Genomic DNA, 23231 nt, shown 5'->3' on the forward strand with positions numbered 1-23231 from the left:
CTTCTTTCAAGACCTAGCGAGAATTCGCTACCTAGTCTTTCCATAGGGTATTTACCAGTTGATAATCCCGAAACACACATGAAAGTTCTATACATTTTTATTGAAAGATCGATATTTTGATTTTAATACCAGAACATACCGGAAGATTCATCTCGGTTTACTTTCAGATCATACATTTAATGAATTTGATTTTGGAATGAAATGAATTACTTTGAAGATATGTATTGATAGATATTTAATTGGATTTAGAACAATCATCAGTTTTACCAGCTCAGAGAACTCTTTTTATTCGGCACCAGTAGGAAGTTAGTTAACGTAACGTTGAAGTTTTATATAATTTTTTCAACATAACAATTTTGCGTAAGTAATGTAAACGTAGGTGTTCATTTAAAAGAACTATTATTTGCGAGGATTTTATCATACAATAAAAATGAGTTAAGCCGAAACGTGGTGGAAAAAATAATACGGAATCAGTAAATCAAAAATTCAATCTTGCCAATATTTTTTCCGTGAACTTTTTCGCTGCTTATTATTCAGAGGTAGCTACATATTTTATAAACAGAAACGTAATCTCCGTATTTTGTATGCAAACATAATAAAGTGTGAAGTCTCGAATTTGGGGGAAATTGCCAAGTAGCTGTGTTCGTTAATAATAAATGATACCTATTAAACTTTAAATTGTTTTGAAAAGAGTCTTCCTCTGAAAATAGTTCAACTGACAAAGCTTGGAGCATAAAAAATTATAATGAATTATTAATGTGTTTTTTCAGTACAAGCCAGGCCCACCAGCGGCCGAGCGGTAAAGTCGCTGAACACTGGTAGTTCGGTCCGAGGTTCGAATCCCGCGAACGGGCTGGCTGCATGGGCGTTTTCGTGGTTTTCCCCATGTGTAACGTGCATACGAGTCAGTTTCCCTTAGAAAGTCCTCCACGAAGGCATCCCTCCTCTTAGGCAGATAGCCCTCGAGGCTTTGCCATAATCTCACGCACACACAGTACAAGCCAGATGCCACTCTGTAAAAAAATTTTATGTTGACAGTATTTATTCCTAAGGAGAATTTTGGAACATGAAAACTTCATAATTATGAAACATGTGTTAAATTTATGAGAAATTTTTACTTCATGCTTTTACATACATCCATATAGCACTGGTTCAGTAGTTTAGAAAAGATATTCAAAAATAAAATGTAGAAAATTCTGAGGAGAGAAGAAGCAGACTTAAACAGAAATGAAGAATTTAAAAAAGGAAATTTTGGAGTTTTTTTGGTATGTATTTAAACGTTTCCATAACAAATTTTATTCAAATATTCTTCTTTTGAAAACAATATATTTTATTACTGTATTTTAGTGACTAAAATAAGCGAACTTACTCTGTTTTTATTTCATTGTATATTGTAATCGCGAAAAGTTTCAAGCAGCATATTTCAACGAAAATATCCATTTTGACCGCTTTCGAATGCAATTTAACGATGTTTTTGCATGATATCTGTACGTAAGGACAGAATAAAAGACTCTTTTCCTCAAAAAAAAAAAAAAAAAAATTATAAAACTGCTTTAAAATGAATTCTGAAGAGAATTAATTATTTGTGGCGTCTGTACGAACGTATGTACGTACGTATCTCGCATAACTCAAAAACGAGTATCCTCAGAACGTTGAAATTTTGTATATAGGACTACTATAACATGTAGATGTGCACCTCGTATTTTGGTTGCAATCGGCCGTACCAAACGTATATAAATATATTTATATATATATCCACTCTGTTACTCGGCTCAGTGATCTCAGTTTCTTTACTCTTATATGTTTGTAAATAGTACATTTTTTGCTTTCAAAATGATTGAATTATGCTATTCTTATCTTCCGGTTAAGGTTTTTATGCCTTTAGTAAATCTGTGTGCAATATTTTTACAGTTATCAACAATTTTAAAGTTGTTTAAGTGCCGCTAAGCCTAATAATTTTTTTTTGATGGCGGCCATTGCTTGTTGACATTTGAAACAGCATAGTAGTGGATTTGTTGCCAATTTAGAGAAACGTAGCTTCGCAGCAACAAACATAATGCCTTCATTTATTATTGCGAATTAAATCATTTTTAATACTTTCTGGAATTTTTTCGAGGAAATAAGTGTTTAAGATTTACTTCGTAATTTTTAATACAGATATTTTGAGTTTTTATGTATTTTTGCCTTGTCGCGAAGTGAGAACGAAATTAATTGAATGAGAAATACTCAATCGTGTGTGAAAAACTGTTTCTTTTTTGTTTGCTTAATTTCTTTTATACATCGTTCTTGCTTTACTTTAGTATTTGAATAGAACATGTGGCAACGATTAGATAATTCCCTAAATGATATAAATTTTGTGCATTCTGAGTTATAATATGAACGCAATATAATACTGTTAAGTGAACCTAGCGCCAGAGTACCTATGGTAAACAAATCAAGTGAATTTTAAAGAATGCTTATTCTATTGTGGTTTATGCGCTGTCGGCGAAGTAGATTTAATTCAATCCAATAAGTTTAAACGAAATGCAAGAAAAAAGGCGTATAATTTAATATTCCCTACAAGGAAGTCATGTGATGTACACATCAGATTTTTTTAATACTATATTACTTTCGACATCAGTTGGTATACTGCAAATTAAACGCTCGCGGTATTTAGCTTACCTTATAAACATTGCTAGGAAAATTCACATTACCTCTTATTATTTTATATAATATAGGGATGGGAATATATTTTAACACAGTTCAAAAGGACTCTATTTTCATACTTCTGTTTAAAAAGAATCATTTTCTTTTTAAACAGAAGAACAGTTCTTTTTAAACAGTGTTTTCATTGCTGCCTGTAGGTCACCAAAGATTTTTTTCATGGAATAAAAGTAATTTCGAAATGGTCCCATATTATTTAATTCGAGTTATTAATTATTTAATAACGGAGTTCTACTTTGTATCTACTGATTATTAAGTTGTCATTAGAGGGCTGGATATCCGCCGAGAACATCGCAGCAAATACAGAAACGTGTTTGAAATATGAAAAATCTCATGTATGTAGAAAGTATAATCATATTTATTCACTGGCTGGAACTCTTTTTTTTTTTTTTTTTTCCACGTATAATTTTTTTTTTACTCCTTTATATATATATATATACATATATATATATATATATCAATGTTTCGGAAAGGAAAAATTAAATTTTTCCTGATGTTTACTTCCTTGCAGGAAGTGAAGGAATACTGTACTGTAAGTTCACAATTACAACGATTACAATACTTTTGATATTATATTTCAACAAAACTATCCATTTTGACTGCTCTCGAATACATTTCAACGATGTTTTTGCGTGACACCTCTACCTAAGAACAGAATACAGAACTCTTTTTACCAAAGCAGATTGTGAAATGGGTCTAAAATACATTCAGAAGAGATTTCTTTTATGACCTCTGTACGTACGTATGTATCTCGCGTAACTAAAAAACCGGTAGTCGTAGAACTTTGAAATTTTGTCCATGGGACTGCTACATCTAGCGCAATGAACTCCCATTTTGGTTGCAATATAGCCACTCTGTTACCCAGACGAGTCCAGTTTTTTTATTCTTATACGTTAGTATATTGTGCAGTTTTTGCTTTAAATGTGATTGCATTATATTTTTCTTGCGTTCTTGTTAAGGTTTTTATGCCTTTAGTCAATCTGCATGCGATAGTTGTAGAATTATCAATAATTTAAAAAGTTTAAGTTCCGCTAAGCCTAACGAGGCGGCCATTTGTTTACATTTGAAACCCTTAGTGGAATAGTGAATTAAATCAGTTTGTGACCAGCTTCAGTGTCTTTTTGCCCATGGGACCAAAAGTTAACTTTCAGTTTTGTTTTGTTCACCGAACATTTTGTCTTCCTGTCCGCTGGCCGAATTGCTTCATTTTGCGTTGCGTATTTTGCGTAGAAACTCTTAATTTTAACTGGAATTTTTTTTTTTTTTTTTTTTTTTCTATTTTAGCGGTATTTGGTGTTTTTGGTTTTTCTGTATTTTACAGTTTTTAATGAAGATTGAGATTTTATGCATTTCTGCCTTGCCTCGAAATGAAAACCGAATTAATTGAATTAAAAATATATCTATAACGAAATTCGAGGAAATAAGTTTAAATGAAAAGCAGCAAAAAATCTGTATAATTTAGTAGGCTGCACAAGGAAGTCATGTGCTGTCCACATCAGGTATTTTATAGATAAGGTTAATAATAGCTACAGAGTTTTTTTCCTCTTATGAGATCTTGTCTTTTATAACTCTAGAAAGAACAAGAACCTTTTGCAGTGACTTAACGCAACTTTATCTATTCAATAATTAGATAGCTTTAATAAATCAGTGTAGGAAGAAAAACGATATTACTATTATACCGTCGTCTTAATTATATATGGGACAAATTCTAAATTTTCTCATTTCCGAATTTTAAAATTCTGAAATTTCTCAAAACTTTCATATAAGAATAATTATTAGGAAAAGAACGTAATATTACAAATTTTAATCAGAATTTGAAGTATACGTTTAAATAAGAAACAAACATAAATGTATTCTATATATTTATCAAAAGAATACAAATGAGATTTATTAAATGAATACATAATTGAAACTCTGCGAATTGATCTGCGAATTTGGAATCTTAACGCTTATTTTCTTAATGGTATGCGATAAAAAATATTTGAATGACAGTTCAGAATTTTTTTATGCAGTTTGAAGAATCTTTTACGAATCACAGCGAATAATGAGGGGTAAAAATTATTTCAAGAGCGTGGCACTCACGGCCGCTTACGGTCTAGATTCATTCTCCCCTTTTCTTTCTTTTTTTTCCTCTCTCTCTTTTTGTCGGTAAGACTAGTCTCCAGGAAATTTTTAATTATATATTTAATACTTTTTTAGGATAGGTACCGAATTACGAAAAAAGTGCAATACTTTGAACTCTCGAATCCTTTGGAAGATTTTAGGATTCGAATCGCATTCGTAATTTTATAAAATTTCACTACTTGAAAATATGATTTTTATTCTGATTTTTTAATGTCTCAACTTTCAAAAAGAAACAATAATAAATATGTTTATAACTCATCTTTTTGAATTAAAAAAGATATCAGATATGTCTAAGTTTTCAATTTTCCTTCTGTTAAATTATCATTTTTATAAAACTGATATACAAGTCAATTTAATCCGCTTGTCACCAATTGCAGGAAAAGTTTTTATATATTTTTAATTAAATCTACTCAGCAAGTGTAGGTATTTTAAGCTTTTTGTAAAATCATTTTCATAAACTTAGAATCTTTTGTAAATCGTAGAATATTTTAATTGTGATTTGTAAACCTTACTTTCCCATTTTTGCGAACATTAATTGCAGTATATTTGTTTTCCTTTCGCATTTCAGACACATTACGTTCATTTCATATGCAAGTTTGTGATAATGAAAAACTTCGTATTGAATGCTGGCCGAATACTGTCATTAGCATCACACAAGCAGAATATGGCAAACCTGTATCAGGTGATATACTTTGTCGTGAACAGATGAAACCTCCAAGTATTGATATCCTTTCCAGACCAGGTTGTAGGGCGCACGATGTTCGAGAGGTAAGTAAAACTCTCTCCTGTATTATCATATTGTATTATGTTTCAGTTTTAATACGGATTCATTGTATAATAGTTGAAAGCTATAGTTAAATTTGCTTTTTTTAGCCGAAAGGGGGATTAGTCCAGAAGGACTGTTAGTCTCGAAACGCAATTTTGTGTCGTTTCACTTTTCAAACTGTTGCCACCAAATCTTTGCGTCCTGTATTACATTTCAAAAAATTAAATAATGAAGAATCTGCATGAATATATGTATGTTTTTCGCATTCTAAAAAAAAGAACTGTACCTAGAATCATCAATAACGTTGTCCAACATCCGAATATCAGCATCTGGATCTGCGAATTTGGAATTTGTTTTATTGTATATTTCATATTTTGTAAAACTTTAACTAATTTTTGGATAAAAACTCAACAATTTCAAAGCGAATTGTGGCAACACTGTAGAAGGAAAAAACATTTTTATCTCCTGCGCGCGAGACTTGTGTATCGGAAATTCTAAAAATATGCTGTTTATAATATTTTTAGCACAAAGGCACATTAACTGAAATGCTCTCGAAACGTGTATGTGTGTGTAAACGAAAAAGAAGAAGAAACGCTCATTTCGGCGTATTATAAAAATCTGAAAGCTTTCAGTTTTTTTTAAGAGGGGAGGTCAAAATGTTCATTTATTTACATTAAATTAATTCATTAAATATTCATTTCAAAATACTTTATAACAGTGCACAATCGTTGTCTTTCCATTAATAGCTGTGCATTTAGAAAGACTAGATTCACTTTAAAAGCTTGTCCACTTCTGAACATAATCAGTGCCAGTCGCGATGCATTTGTTCAGACAATAAATTTGTTGTTTGTAAAATGACATTTACGCTGTTTAGGTGTTTGGGACAATCCTGGCGATATCATTTCAGTTCATCTATAGGGTTAGTAAAATTTCTATACCAACCACCCGTTCACAGTAACTTAATATGGTGCAACTGAAAGAAGTTTTTAAAGTGGAAATTTGGTAAATAATGTGTAGTTAAATTCATGCATTTATTTTTACTATAATTTACAATATTAAACTTTAAATAGACAGAAAATTAATTAACAAGCAGCAAAACCGTATAAATATATGGAAACAGGAGAGCATTGCGCGAAGGAGAATGGTCAAATAAAGAATTAAACATTAATCAATCAATACATGTATTGCTGGGCTATCGCTAATATGTGCAATGTTGCCGGCTCAATGGCAAGTCTGCCCAAGAGGCGCATGACGTAACAGTCGGACAGAGTAAGAGGAGGTCTGAGGTGAAGAGAAGAGGGGTGACCATACGCCACAAGGGTTTTAGAAAACTGAACAAGAACGAAGACCAGGAGAGGCTTGACAAGAGTGTCGGTATCTGACTGATGTTAACATAACATACATAAGAAAATGCATAAAATACAAAGTTTTATATACTAAAATAAGTCAGTACGCTAAAATGAGAATAAAAATGAGAGTAAAAGAATAAATGTGAAATACAAAATATATACATAACTATATAAGGTGCAATTAAGTCGGGAAATTCGAGTTACGGGTGAGATGGGCCCCGTGAGGTCTGATATTAGCATCCTCAGGTAATGTATTCGAAGGTGTTGAATTCTCGTAAGTGTGAGCAATTCGTGGCCCTGTTAAAGAAACTTCTATTCATACGATTGATAAATTCTTCTACACATTCATTCAATTTTGAGGTCGTTGTGTAGAGTATCATTTGACACGTAGAAGTGTACTTGGGTGATGAGCCTTAAGTATTTATTTTGAACAACTTGCAATTTATTTAAATCTTTCTTGTTGACCGCCGCCCATGCCGGCGAAGCATACGTAAAGATGGGTCTAATAATAGCAGTGTATACATGTCTCTTCTTCAGGAGATCCAGTTTGGAGTATTTCCCTATCAACGGAAATAGATTTTTCATCAGTAGATAGCTCTGCCTCGAACTTTATTAATGTGGTCGCTCCATGTAAATTTACTGTTAAGAGTGACACCCAAGTAGTTTACTTTTTGCACTATGGGGAACAAATTAAACATTAAGGAGTGTATATATATATTTATACATACACGCGTGTTTCGATCTTCTTCGATCATCATCGGGCAAAAACCTCCACCGTTCACTGTGAATGTACCCCTCCACCTATTAGGTGCCTCCATAATAAAGAGACCACCACATCTGGCCTTGTATAGATTAATGAGTTACACTTGTTCATAATCTGCCATTGGGAGGGGGGAAAAACAGTGAAAGCTTAAATCGTTCACTAATGTGCGTTAGGGGCTAGGTGTCTTGTTACGACACCAATGTTCTGTTTGCTGTGTTACTACTTCCTCTTAGGGAGGAAACTAATGCAAAAACAGACAGGTGAAACCGTAACTAACTAAATATCAACTGAGAAACTAAACTCTTAAGAGTTAGCTAATTACCACACTTTTAGTGATCGTATAAATGAAGATGAAATACAAATTTTTGCGTTGTGTATTATGCATCCGGGACTGCGCCGTGAGAGAATCGAATAAACAAAATGTAAAATCAATATATATATAAGAAAAACGCATAAAAGATATAAAGAAAACATTAGTAATAGGTTTCCAGATTAAATACCAGTTTATTCAAATTCCTCCACAATTAAAATTAAATCTTATCCTAATCAGAGACTCAATTTCTTATTTTAGTTACAGTTCAATTTTCTTATTTTAGACATATTTGAATTCTTCAAATTATCATTTTCTTTTGTTACATTTAAATTCATGATTTGCAAATCTATTACATAACTCTTTTAATTTAACAGGTACCCGTTCTGTAATTTCTAAGAAGTTAAAGAAAACATATTATTTGCAATTCAACATCTGTTCTAAGGAAGATTACACAAACAAATTATATTATTACATCCTAATTCATATGAGGACCTTAAGGTTTGTCTCGGTAAATTAAGAAGGGGAAAAGAAGAGGCAATTTAGTTCTTTAGAATTAATTTAAGATTCAATTTAAAGTAAAGTTTCAATTTCCAAAAAGTTCGAAGGAAAATTGATAACAAAGCAACACTTATCTGTTATGTAGACGACTTGAAACGCACCCGGAAATGTCTCGGGCTGGCCTTGCATTCTGGGAGAAATCAGGGATAAATAGTCCTCCTTAAATCCTGGAAGTAGTACATTCCGTAAGGGGAACACTGGCGTCTAAGGAGTCTCACGCATTCGGTATCACTGACCACAATGTAGAAGAACACCGACTCCATTATTTTTCAGCAACCCATCCGCACGCTCAGCATCGAAGAAAATATGCCACTGGAACAAGCACCCGAGCAGAATCTTCAAGCTCGCTGTCCAGATGTCGAGAAACTCACATTGACGGGGTGGAACTTGGCCGATAATTTTTGGAATTTAATACTCGCTGGATAAAAAATTTCTTATTTTAAGATACTTGAGAAAATCCTCATCATCCCCGGCCTTTTCTTGATAGCAAGTCGGCGGCCGGAATCACAACTGGAAAGGATAACTATTTTACCTTATTCATCACCAGAAGAATCCTTCACCTTCGAAAGTCGGGCAAAAAGTCTCTTTAAATATTTCAGTAAAACTCGCCCATCTTCAATCTCGCCTCTTAGCCAAAACGCGGCCGGGGAGCATGGCTGCCGCTCCCCGCCGGAAAACATCTCTCTTCGTAAATTACATCTTTTCTATCGCCCAACCCAAGAGCAAGCTCGAAGTTACAGTCTTAGTCAAAAGTAAGTAAGTAAGTCTAGCAAGTAAGTGATTCAAACTCGAATTTTCTTCGTCTCCTTCACAAACGCGGACTCCCACAATGGCTTCAATTATCGCCCCCTTAATTTGGACAAAATTTGCGTTTCAACTCCTGAATGAGGAAATAAGGGTGAATGCGCGTACGCGCCCATCTTCACTTAGCCAACAACCGGACCTCCGATCGCCAAAACCAGAATGACTTACATCGAAGGTTAAGTGGCAACCTCTGACCCTTCTGTCACGTACTTCCTGTCCTAAGAACAATTGCACAATGAAATTTCTTCTAGAACATTCTAAAGGACAAAGCGCGCGAAATCATGACTTAGCAAAATCGCCTCCTTTCCCTGCTTCTTTTCACAATGAATCAAAGCTTGTACAAAAATTGCAAATAAAAGGAAAATAAATAATATTCTTTGAAACTAAATAATATTCCCAGAAGTATCTGTTTTTCCCCAAAATTAAAGCATTAAAATAAATAATTCAGAATCAAATAAAATTAAGATTTTCTTAAATCAGAAAATCATTCATCTAGTTTTTATAACGCGATCAGACAATTCTCTACACAACACAGGTTGACTATCCGTAACATATTGTATCTGGCTGCAGTGTTAACTAAAATGTGGTGAACGATAACTCATCACCAATTGGATCTCGTGACTCTATCCTATCACTCTTTAAATAAGGGAAGATTCTCGAAATTGCCCGAATCTTGTGGTATAAGCGGTCGGCACGTCAAGCTAACAGTTGGAAAATTCGTGGTTCAAAATCTCGACGAGGATTCAGTTGATTTTTACCGTTGCCCGTTCAGAACACATTAATGTCCATATGATCCACCTGCAGCCATCATTAGGGCCGGTGCTACACGTTTTACCGCCCGGTCCAAACTCCGCAAATGCAAAATGCTGTCGCCCGTTTCTTTTCCAAATTCTAAAAATTTTGCAGCCCGATGCGGTTGCGCACGCTGTGGCGCCGGCCCTGACCCTCATACAGAACTAAATCACCTCGAAAGAGATCTCCCTTCCAAAATGGCGTTAAATAAAAGCTATGATTATCAGGCAGAGCCAGAAACCAGATGTTTGGATGTGTCTATCACTGCTTGCATTTTTAAACCATAAATTAAACCTTTTTTTTTTTTTTTTTTTTTTTTTTTTTTTCTCCCCATGTCAAATTTTAAAAAAAGCTGTAAATTGTTTTAGCGTAATACAAATAATTCAACTCATTCTGCTAATAAGTCTCATTGTTGATAAGTGTGTTCAATTTTTACTTCCTTGTACGAAGTAAAGGAAATATGTTAATAGCAATTATTAATCCCAATAATTAGTTTTATATATATATATATATATATAAGAAAAGGGGAAGATTCCAATAGGCAAGGGTTTCTAAATTACTTTAGATTTCTCTTAATTACATTAGCAATTTACTTTTAATTAATAATTTTGTTTCCTAGTAGATTTGCTTACTAAATTTCTCGAAAATCTTTAATAGTTAAAATTTATTTTTTAAGCAATTCACTACTTTTGGTTTTGAATATTAATAATAATAATGAATTATACTCATGCCTATATAGATGACGAAACACGAACTGAGTAATTCAAGAGTAAGGCTCATTTCCACTACTGCGTACGAACGCGTTGCGTCAATTGAAGGCACGCCTACGGCATCCGTACAAGCGTTTCCACTGCTGCGTATCCGTAAAATATTTTCATTTTCCACCGCTAGGTGTCACTGTAATATTTTGGCACCAAACAAGCAGTTCGCGAGTTAAGACGCTGAACATCTGAATTTTTCCCGCTTAAGCTAGTATTGTTTGTTTTGGATCCTGACGTAAAACGCAGAAAAGTTTTGTTTACTAAATTCCATGTTATTGGAAATTTTTATTTCTGCTTATGAACTGCAAAAGTAAAGTACGCTAGCAATTTTTGGTTGACCTTTACAATATGGTAACTGGTAGTTTGGCGACATTTTGGAGGCGATAAAGGTTACTACCTGGGACTTTGGTAATAATGTGAGCAGGACTCAGTTCCGATTACGCATTATTTTGTGTGAGGGAAATGAGAGATCATGGGATATGTCATGTGATATTAATGGACGAATTACGGTTCTTTAATCGGAAAAGGGGGGGAAATCGGGAAAAAATCTGGAAGTTTTGTATTTGGCTTTATTCTGTGTTGTGTGAAACAGTGTTCGTGAATTTTTGGATCCCATGGCCGTAACTAAAGTGAATTCGAAATGGGTATTTATGTATGTATTAATTTAATGTATGTGCTCATTTATATTTTAAGTAGTGTTTTTGAATTTAATTATATTTTAATTAAATGATAGTTATTTTGTGAATTTTATGTTTGTAGGAATTTGGTATACGTTTTAGTTGAAGTAAACGTGCATGGAAATAATTTAAATATCTGACACTAAGTATTTGTAATGGTTGCGGTATGAATTCGTTGGTGATGTGTATAATGTAATAGATGATTAAGAGGTAAAAGTTTTTGGATATTTTATTTATTTTATATGTGGAAATGTTCATATTTGGAAAGGGTAAATACTTTTTCGCGATCAGGTAATTTCATATATGTTCTTTTTACCGGGTTTAAAGATTGAGAAAATTGTCATGTATTTTCGTGAAATTTTTCTAATTTATGAGAAAAAAGCAGTGTACATGGATATAGTGAAGAGTGTGCGCAATGCCATTTTTGTGCAATTCTGGGATGTTTTTTTAAGTAAAAATAAGTCGACGTGTACATGGTTTAGTGATATTTTAATTAAATGATAGTTATTTTGTGAATTTTATGTTTGTAGGAATTTGGTACACGTTTAAGTTGAAGTAAACGTGCATGGAAATAATTTAAATTTTTGATACTAAGTATTTGTAATGCTTGCGGTATGAATTCGTTGGTGACGTGTATAATGTAATAGATGATTTAGAGGTTTTTGGATATTTTATTTATTTTATATGTGGAAATGTTCATATTTGGAAAGGGTAAATACTTTTTCGCGATCAGGTAATTTCATATATGTTCTTTTTACCGGGTTTAAAGATTGAGAAAATTGTCATGTATTTTCGTGAAATTTTTCTAATTTATGAGAAAAAAGCAGTGTACATGGATATAGTGAAGAGTGTGAGCAATGCATGCCATTTTTGTGCAATTCTGGAATGTTTTTTTAAGTAAAAATAAGTCGGCGTGTACATGGTTTATGTGTATGTGTTATTTTGAAAAACGCGTAAGGAGTATGGTATTGTGCACTTTTTCCCAATTTTGCAGTGAATATTTGTCATGATTAAGCAGTTTTGTTAGATAAAATTTCTAGCATAAGTGTAATTCGGCTAGTAGATTGTTGGAAGAAGTGTTCAGTAGATAAAAAGAAAAGAAACATGTCTTTACTTCATGAAGACAAAATGGCGGCGGGAAAAAAAAATAGAGGGTTGCTGTAGGAGAGTTGGTCGCCAAATTTTCGCCAAAAAAACGCCAAGTTACCATAATGTAAAGATCAAACCAATTTTTACATAAGTAAGGTAATAATGCATATTATGAACATCACTAATTCCATAGAAGCTTAAGTAAATTAAAAAAAAAAAAAAAAATTTGTGTTTCTAGAAGCCTTAAATATTATGAAATAATATATATATTATTAAAACTAAGATGTACTGTTAGTGAAAAAGTAAACAAACAAATAAATAAAATAAAAAAGTTAAAGGGATTAAAAAAAATTGGTACTTTAAAAGTACAGAGCAACTGTAAAGAAAGGTTCACGATATTTACGCAAAATTTGCTATGCTTGTATACCGCTGACTTCAGGGTCATAGCTGGATAATTTATTAGAAATCTCGTTTCTTTTAAAATGCACTATGGGCAGTTATATTTTATGCATAATCCATAAAATATTATTTTTAATTTAAACATTTTTAACTCATATCTCTTTTTATAGAAGTTATAAAAATAAGATTTTTCTCTTTATATATACACACATTAGGTAAAGAAAAAAGAAATATTTAATTAATTAATTCCTGCGCTTCTGCTGGAGAGGACTGAATTTAAAAGCAATTATTATAGTAATTTTTTGTTAAAAAATGTTTAGGGCATTAATACTGTCTCATGTTAATTGGAATGAAAGTTTAGAGTCGTAAACATCCCGAAGTCTGAGCACATGTATATACATTCATATAAAAGTGAAACGAAAATATATATATATATCTGCAGGGTTTCAAAATAAATTAAATTTAAATAATTCTCTTGCGCCATTGCTGCAAGGAATGAAATTTGAATTTAACAAACATTTTCTGTTCGTAAAAAGCAAATTAAAAGTTAATTAAATTTAAATGAAATTTAATGCAAACAAATAAAGGATTAATTATTGCTGCGAACTAATATACAATATCATTTAAATTCTGAGAGCATATGTAAATCAAGTGCAAGTATCAAAATCCATGAATAAATATATAATTCCAAAAATTTATTTATCCTATTATTCACTTATGCATTTTTATAAATTTTTTAGGATTAAATCTATCCTATTATTCATTTATGCATTTTTATAAATTTTTAAGGATTAATTAGCTATCCTATTATTCACTTATGCATTTTTATAATTTTTTTAGGATTAATAATCTATCCTATTATTCACTTATGCATTTTTATAATTTTTTTAGGATTAATAATCTATCCCATTATTCACTTATGCATTTTTATAAATTTTTTAGGATTAATAAATTTTTGGAATTATATATTTATTCATGGATTTTGATACTTGCACTTGATTTACATATGTTCTCAGAATTTAAATGATATTGTAGATTAGTTCGCAGTAATAATTAATCATTTCTTTGTTTGCATTAAATTTAATTTAAATTTAATTAACTTTAAATTTGCTTTGTACGAATAGAGAATGTTTGTTAAATTCAAATATATATGTACAGGATATGCTTTAAATTAGTATTATATAATTTTCAAACTTTTTTGCGGGAAAAATTTAAATAAATAAGAGCATAAATAAAACAATATATTTAATGCATATAATATAAATAAATTATAAAACACGAATATAGATCAAATTGGAATAAAAAGGTAAGAAAGTTACAGACAGGGTGCAAAAAGCGTATGGGATTCGAATTCACGACTCCAAAAACATGAACATCCTTACCATCAGCTTTACCACTAAGCTAGGATTGCACATGAGTCGCATGCATATTTTGGCTTATATACATCATCAACTAAATCAATTCTTAAAACTTAAGTTTTTTGGTCCTATTTCAGTGTGCTATCGTCTGAAAAATTTACCAGAGTTTGTTCTTCAGCTTCTAGTACATTTTTTACAAAAATCATTATCTTTTAAAGTGGCGTTCGTATTGAAGTTAAACGGGCTGCTAAAGATATATTTCATGTGCTTACAAATATATGTTATCCAAAAAGATATACTTATAAAGGGAAATACAAATTTAACATACTCTTCAATGAACTGGAGTATTTATAAAAGGCTATCAAATTTAATTTATAATTAACGTTTTTAGTTTTTACCTGTTTCAAAAGAAAAAAATAGCAAATCTTTTAATCATATCTAATTTGTTATAGCAGTTTGATGTCAGACATTCATTTTCATTAAAGCTAAATAAGTATGCAGAACTAAAATATGATTATCAGAACAAATTTTGCTATTTCATGGACATGGAATTATAATTTTTGCCGCTGATTTTCTTGAACGAACAAGTACTGTAGTTGCAGTTATCTTGTTTTTCTTATCTTTTTTTTAACTAAATTCAGCTGATTGCTGTCTTTTTCAGCACACAGATTTCTCGCTATAATGTTAATTCAGAAATAAGTATTTTTTAGCAAAACATTCTTTCCCTATTAGCGAGCGTTCATCGCTACTTCTGCCGCCATTAATTTTTAGTGACTGCACCTGATTTCACCTTTTTTACCACGTGACCCCAACGCATCCGCAGACATACGGATAGAAGTTGAACATTGTTGAACTCCATCCATATGTCATCCGTCACCGCACACTGACCGGATTGCAGATGTCAATCAAAGTGAATTCGCTCGCTGATTAGAGAAACGCATACGCACCGCAACGCATACGCAGCAGTGGAAACGGGCCTTAACTCAAAAACGAGTAGCCTCAGAACGTTGAAATTTTGTATAACATGTAGATGTGCACCTCGTATTTTGGTTGCAATCAGCCGCACCAAATGTATATAAATATATTTATATATATATATCCACTCTGTTAAACCGATAAAATTTGATATCAAAACGTTTTATTGTGAAAATTAAATTTATGTATTGCTAGCATTATGCTGAAATTCATGTTTGACGAACTACCAAATCAAAGCATAATTTTAAACAATGAAGTTAATAATATTTTGAGGCAAAGTATAAAAGAAAAATGAACAAGTTATTCCGAAGTTGTGCAGTCAGTTATTTGATTCTTATTTAAAAATACTGGAATGACTAAAATAATTGAATTTGTAATACATCCGATAAAAGTACAGGTACAAAAAAGAGTCATAGAATTTAAACGTTACATACATGGTATACATTTAAAATTCTCATTAAAGGGAAAAACTATATTTATAAAGCAATGATCCGAGCAGTATATCCATATGCTTCACCTATTTATAACACCGTAAGTAATAAGAACCTAAATAAATTACAGTTTCTACGAAATCAAAATTTCTGCCTTACAACATTCTCCTTAATTATTATATATCATGCGTAATAAAAAGCTCTATAAGTATCCCAATATTAAATACACCAAAAACTAACTTCAGCAATATAACAGCTTCTAAAATAAAGCAGTTGACTGTGAAAGAGTATTCAATAAAATACAATTACGAAATTTTTGGAGGAAAGTTACAATTTGTGTCATACAGCAATCATTTATTGAAATTTAATTAAATTACCTTTGCAGCGACTTCTACTTGTTACATTATTTTTCACAAGTACTACTATCACAGATAGCTGAGTGGTCAGCGCGCTGCTTTGGTGGCGGAGGAAGTTAAAGGTGGCGAGTTCGATCCTCACCCGTAGACGAATATATAAATCAGTTAGCTATTCTCATTTTTAAACATGTTTCTTATATTTAATCATGAATCATTATATTCTTATTTTACCTATTGTTATTGTTTTTATTCATTATTATTATTGTTTTTAATTTAGTTTAAAAATGTGCAGTGTAAATAAAAATCCTTATGTAATAACATATCTGCATCTCTTTATCATATATCATCTATAAATTCTCTCTTTATTTTTACTTTATTGAGTATTTTATCATGCACATAATTTCTCATAAACTCTCCAAAGTTTGAACCTCATTCTAAATTCAAAAATAAATAAGAAGAAAAATAAAAGGCCAAGGGAGGGGCAGTTAAAAAAATATGAAGTTGGTTTTATTATATGGTGGATGGTGTATATAAAGAGAATTAAGTAATTTAATTCTCTTTATATACTGTATTCCAAACCAATTTTATAAATCCTAATTTTCATACAATGTAGAATCTGCAAGTCTGTCAAACTGGTCCATACTCATCCTGAAGTAATTAAAAAACAAGTAATATACCAAAAAAAAAAAAAATTAAGTCAATTCCTACTTCCACAAAGAAAATTTAAAAAATACAAAAATAAATAAATAAATAAATAAAAATACAGACAGAATATTTTTTAAATTAAAAATTTTAAAAAATTTAATATGTGAAAAAACTGTATTAACATTAAGTGTCATTCACTACAAGTTTAAAAAATTGTATTTGAACTTGAGTGGATGAATAAAAAGGATTTTATGTACTCAAAATTTCAACAAGATATAGGGAGAGTGTGAGCTAATAGTAGGAATTTAATAATTCTGGATATTCATTTCGCAAACGAATCAGTACGAAAAAAAAAAAATCTCTTTGAACAGGTCGCTCTAAATAAATCTTTCGGACCCATTCTTGTCATTTTTTGCAGTTTTGCCTCTGCTTAATGATTGCACTTAATAGTAAAGTTTCAGCTATAAAAAAAAATCATCTGATTCGGACAACTTGCCGCAAAACATACAAAAGCACAGCGAAGTAATAAGATACAGCTCTGTTGACGCTATATTACAGCGTCACGTGATTTTTGCGCAAAATAATTCTATTGGTTAAACGCACTCTTCGCAAGTGTACTCGTTTGGACGCTTTTACGCTGGTAACGTAAAAGCGCGTTCGTCAGCTATGTTTCGAGTGTACTTGTGTGGACGGGCCTTCAGACAACTGTGTCGATGGGGCGCCAACCCACCGAACAGTCAAAAGTCGTTAATTCGGACACCCATAATTCGAAATGATCTATAATCCGGACCTCAAAGCTACAAACTTTCTTCGCATGTGTCGCGTTGATGCATGCGCGTAAAAGCCCATCCACACGAGTATGCTCGCTACGTAGTTGACACAACTTTTTTGACGCCGGCGTAAATTCGCGTGACGTAGAAGACGTAAAACTGAGTTCGTCTTCAGCTTTTTTGCCCGCGACGCGCGCATATAGTCAATAGCTGACCGAGTTCTTATCACGTGTCATGATCAGAAAACCTTCTTGCTTACCCATTTGAATATGGCGTCAGAACCACACAAAGATGAGTTTTTGCTTAGAAATATCATAACAGTATACAGCAATAAAATAAGCAGCATTATTCACGCCATCTTCAGATTTCTCAAACCGTATATATTGGTATAAATTGAAAATTTTCATTAAAGGGGAAAACTATATTTATAAAGCAATGATCCGACCAGTATATCCATATGCTTCACGTATTTATAACACCGTAAGTAATAGGAACCTAAATAAATTACTGTTTCTACGAAATCAAAGTTTCTGCCTTACAACATTCTCCTTAATTATTATAAATATTGGCTATATCGTGTAATAAAAAGCTCTATAAATATCCCTATATTAAATACACCAAAAACTAACTTCGGCAATATAACAACTTCTAAAATAAAGTAGTTGACTGTGAAAGAGTATTCAATAAAATACAATTACGAAATTTTGGAGGAAAGTTACAACTTGTGTCATACAGCAATCATTTATTGAAGTTTAATTAAATTACATTTGCTGCGACTTCTACTTGTTTCATTATTTTTCACAAGCAATGCTGTCACAGATAGCTGAGTGGTCAGCGCGCTGCTTTGGTGGCAGAGGAATGGAAAGGTGGCGAGTTCGAACCTCACCCGTAGACGGTATTATAATTCAGTTAGCTTTTCTCATTTTGAAACGTGTTTCATATATTTAATCATGAATCATTGTATTCTTATTTTACCTATAATTAGTGTTTTCATTTCTTATTTTATTCATTGTTGTTATTGTTTTTAATTTAGTTTAAAAATGTGCAGTGCAAATAGAAATCCTTATGTAATAATATATCTGCATCTCTTTATCATATATCATCTATAAATTCTCTCTTTATTTTTATTTTATTGCATATTTTATCATGCACATAATTTCTCATAAACTGCTCAAAGTTTGAACCTCATTTTAAATTCAAAAATAAATAAAAAGAAAAACAAAAGACCAAGGGATGTTCCATGTTCCATGATAAATATGAAAAAATATGAAGCTGGTTTTATTATGCGGTGGATGGTGGATGGTAAAGAGAATTAAGTAATTTATTATAAATCCTAATTTTCATACAATATAGAATCTGCAAGTCTGTCAAACTGGTCGATACTCATCCTGAAGTAATTTAAAAACAAGTAATATACAAAAAAAAAAAAAAAAAAAAAAAAAAAAAGTCAATTCCTACTTAGGCCCACAAAGAAAAATTTAAAAAATACAAACAAATAAATAAATAAATAAATAAAAATATAAACAGAATTTTTTTAATTAAAAATTTAAAAAATTTTAATGTATGAAAAAGCTGTATTTGAACTTGAGGGGATGAATAACAAGCATTTTATGTACTGAAAATTTGAACAAGATATAGGGAGAGTGTGAGCTAATAGTAGGAATTTAATAATTCCGGATATTCATTTCGCAAACGAATCGGTAAAAAAAAAAATCTCTTTGAACAGATCGCTCTAAATAAATCTTTCGGAGCCATTCTTGTCATTTTTTGCAGTTTTGCCTCTGCTTAATAATTGCACTTAAGAGTAAAGTTTCAGCTATAAAAAAAAATTATCTAATTCGGACAACTTGCCGCAAAACATACAGAAGCACAGCGAAGTAATAAGATACAGCTCTGTTGACGCTATATTACAGCGTCACGTGATTTTTGCGCAAAATAATTCTATTGGTTAAACGCACTCTTCGCAAGCGTACTCATTTGGACTCTTTTACGCTGGTAACGTAAAAGAGTATAAAAATTTTATAATATTTTTCAGCTATAAAAAAAATTTTTTTCAGCTATAAATATTTTTCATAATTCTAAAATATTTTTCAGCTATAAAAAAAAAATTATCTGATTCGGACAACTTGCCGCAAAACATACAGAAGCACAGCGAAGTAATAAGATACAGCTCTGTTGACGCTATATTACAGCGTCACGTGATTTTTGCGCAAAATAATTCTATTGGTTAAACGCACTCTTCGCAAGCGCACTCATTTGGACTCTTTTACGCTGGTAACGTAAAAGCGCGTTCGTCAGCTACGTTTCGAGCGTACTCATGTGGACGGGCCTTTACGGCTGCGAATATGCGTGTGCGCATGCGCATAATACGTTCACGCAAGCGCGTTTAATGTATAACGGACGGTATAAGCTAAGCTAAAATTATCTAATTCAGTTAATGTTGCAGATTGCGTTGTTCCATAATCTTCGAATTGGATTTGGCTTCAGAAAATTTTTTTCAGACTGTTAGAGCAATTTTATATAAGTTAGCTTGAACTTTCGATTATATCAAATAGAATTTCCGATGCTGGAGCTCCCAAAGGATCTACAAAGCGAAAGTATATTTCGATGTCCATCAAACAAAAAGTGGAATTGCTGCAAAAAGTGGATAAAGGCATATCCTTTGTTTCTCTAACCATTCCGAAATCTGTTTATCAATTTCACACTGCTCTGCGGCGGGTGAGGGGATGCCGCGGCGCGCAATGAATTGGAAGTTGATCTGTCAGCACTATCCTTATCTTCAGGGCAAATGTTTTTATTTTATTTGGCTTATAATTCCTTACTAAATGCAGTATTTCATCTCAATGTACTCCGTCTTTAATATGATTTAAATAAAATTCCCCGTCATTATAATTCGCTTCCGATAGTGAAGAAAGTGACACAGAGGTTATTGAAAACGGAAAAATTTCGATTGAGAAATTAGTCAGTATTCTCGACACAGCAATTATAGGACTTGAACAGCGGAACTTTGTAACTGAACAAGAAATTATGTCTGTTTATAGAATTAAAGAGAAAGTATTATCACATAAAACGAAGCAACTTAAACAACTTACATTGAAAGAAGTGTTTAATAAAGTTTTGTAAATTTTGATACCCTTTAGATCATAATTGTTCTTTATTTCATAAATTATGGTTTCATATTTTTAATTTTATAATTTCTGCATGCCATATTACCAGATTTAAACTGATGATCTATAATCCGGAATCGCCGAAGTCCCGACGAGTCCGGATTAACGACTTTTGACTGTATAGTTTTCGCCCATCCACCGGTAAATTTATAGCACTTTCAATTTCTCAAAATTGCTGGAAGGCATACTCAGTTATAGTTACACTGAGATGGGACAAAAATTAGTCGTCAAAACCATCACCAGCTTGGAGCTATGTTGCCAAAGCCATTTACCTCTAGGTTAAATGAACTTTTAAGTACATGGAAATGGTTGGTAACATATCGCAAATTATTTTTAATCATTTTTCTATATATCTTAAATTATTTTAAATTTTAAGCTCAAAATATAATTTATTTTCATGCTTTTTTTTTTTTTTTTTTTTTTCCTGGTGTCTATTAAGTTTTGAATAAAACATTTGTTTCTGTTCTATTTACTCATGTTATGTTGTCAGCAAAAGATTTTAGAAAATAAAAAATGATGGTAAATTATCAGCAATCTTGTTTTAATTCTCAATTTTGGCAAATGACTGGCAACTGGAAAAGTTTGTAAATTTACATCTTTTACAAAATAAGGAACGAATAATACTAAATAAATGGTAAATTTATATTTCCAACAAGGTTGTAGAGACATTAGGTATATTTTTAGAAGCAGGAAAGATGAAAAATAGCAACCACCTTTGCCGGGAATCGAGCCACGGACCTCTGGAATACCGGCCCAGTGTGCAGAACCGCTAGACCACAAAGATACGCTAGGAAAGTGGGAGAAATACCTTTTAAGGTATGGAAGGAATTACAAAAAAATTGACTACGAATTACATTGTCAGTTTTGCTAAGTTATCGATAATAAAAAAATTTAGTAAATTAAATTCCCTGCAAAGTGAGAAAGAAACAATTTTAATGAACAGGTACATGTGGAATCTAGCACGGCACCTCTGTATTACCACAGGTATTGGTAAATGGTTAGAAGGCATTAAGCTTCCTCCGGAATTTTGAAAAAGAGCACCCTGAGGGAGATGGCAATCAAAGTCTTTCACCCCCTATTTCCACTGCTACAAACATCTTAAAAGGACTTTGGCTTGTCCTATGTTCTGAGTGCCCTCTTGCTGCACAGAACTTGTATACTTGCAAACATCCATCCGTTCTCCAAGATTTGAGCTCAGGCCCATCGGTATGGCAGTTAGTGTCACTAACCTCTGTACTGGCTAGACAGCAATATTAGCAAACAGAATGTTTTTCAACAAAATGTATGAATTTTATAATTCCTAAAACTCTAACTTTGAACATTTTTTTCCCCACAGCGTGTGCAAGCATTATGCAAAGAAAAACAAGAATGCAAATTAGAAGTATCACCTAAATTATTAAATGAAGATTTGTGTCTTGGTGTTCAGAGGTACTTCGATGTGGCTTACAAATGTAGACCAAGTAAGCTATTCTTTTTAAATTAAAGGGAAAATAAATTAAATATACATTTTTTACTTTTATCAGTTTAAAAAATTCATAATGGTGCTTTTTAAACAAGATTGAATTATTTGTAATTTATGTAATCTTTAAGTAGTTATCAATGCAGTAATTTTATTGTGGGAGAAGAAAAATGCAAAATTCACAGGATAAGTAATAAAAGTTGGTGAAACTTTCACGACCTGGAATTTATGCTAACAATTTCGCAAAAGACTCCTTGTGTAGATTTGTATTAAAAATTCAGAATTGAATGGAAGTCTACCAGAAACAAAGTAATAGCACAAATAACTAAGTGAATATTATATTATAATTATTTTAATTGCAATGTATGTTTATAAGCCAATCAAATTGTTGAAATATATTTAACAGTTACTTTAAATCAAGAATATCATTCAGCTGGTTACTGTTTTTATACATTATATTGCACATACACTGATCATTAAGTAACTTAAATATATATATGTGTATATATGTAAAGGCATAAAGTAAGAAATTTAGAACAAATGTTTCACAAAGATCAAAAATTAAAAATCATAATTAATAAATTTCAAATAATCCATTAAATGTTACATAGAATTTAAAAAAATGTTAAAACCAAAACTCTTCAAACAAGCAATACCCCAATTCAAAAAATTAATGATATTTAAAGAAAAATGAACAAAACAGAAGATTGAATTCAATCATTGCAATTGAAATGCATTTTATGCAATTGATATTTTTAAAATATTGAACAAGAATGCAAAATTTTTGGAAGTGCAACAATAAAAAAAATCTTAAATTTCTTGTGTCAGCACTGAAAACAAATGTTGAAGGAAAGAAGGAAATTTGAGGGGTGGAAGCAAAAATTTGAAGGGCAAGCTATTTCAAGAAAGTTGGGTATTCAAAGAGGAAACACTTGGAGTGTATGCCAGCAAATACCAGCAATTGAGCTTGTG

At 31.7% G+C, this 23231-nt stretch overlaps 1 protein-coding gene across 1 annotated transcript in view; it reads left to right on the forward strand.

Moving 5' to 3' along the window:
- LOC118199405 (protein eva-1-like) overlaps window positions 1–23231 on the forward strand; it is a 212110-nt gene that overhangs the window by 146380 nt on the left and 42499 nt on the right. The window contains exons 2-3 of the mRNA XM_085814998.1: window positions 5396–5595; window positions 22137–22260. Coding sequence (XP_085671124.1) covers window positions 5396–5595; window positions 22137–22260 — 324 coding nt within the window. The remainder of the gene's footprint in view (window positions 1–5395; window positions 5596–22136; window positions 22261–23231) is intronic.

The sequence above is a fragment of the Stegodyphus dumicola genome, chromosome 4 (genome assembly GCF_044657685.1).
Source record: "Stegodyphus dumicola isolate Sdum_Otavi_A_Nest chromosome 4, ASM4465768v1".
In the NCBI taxonomy this organism is placed as follows: Eukaryota; Metazoa; Arthropoda; class Arachnida; order Araneae; family Eresidae; genus Stegodyphus; species Stegodyphus dumicola.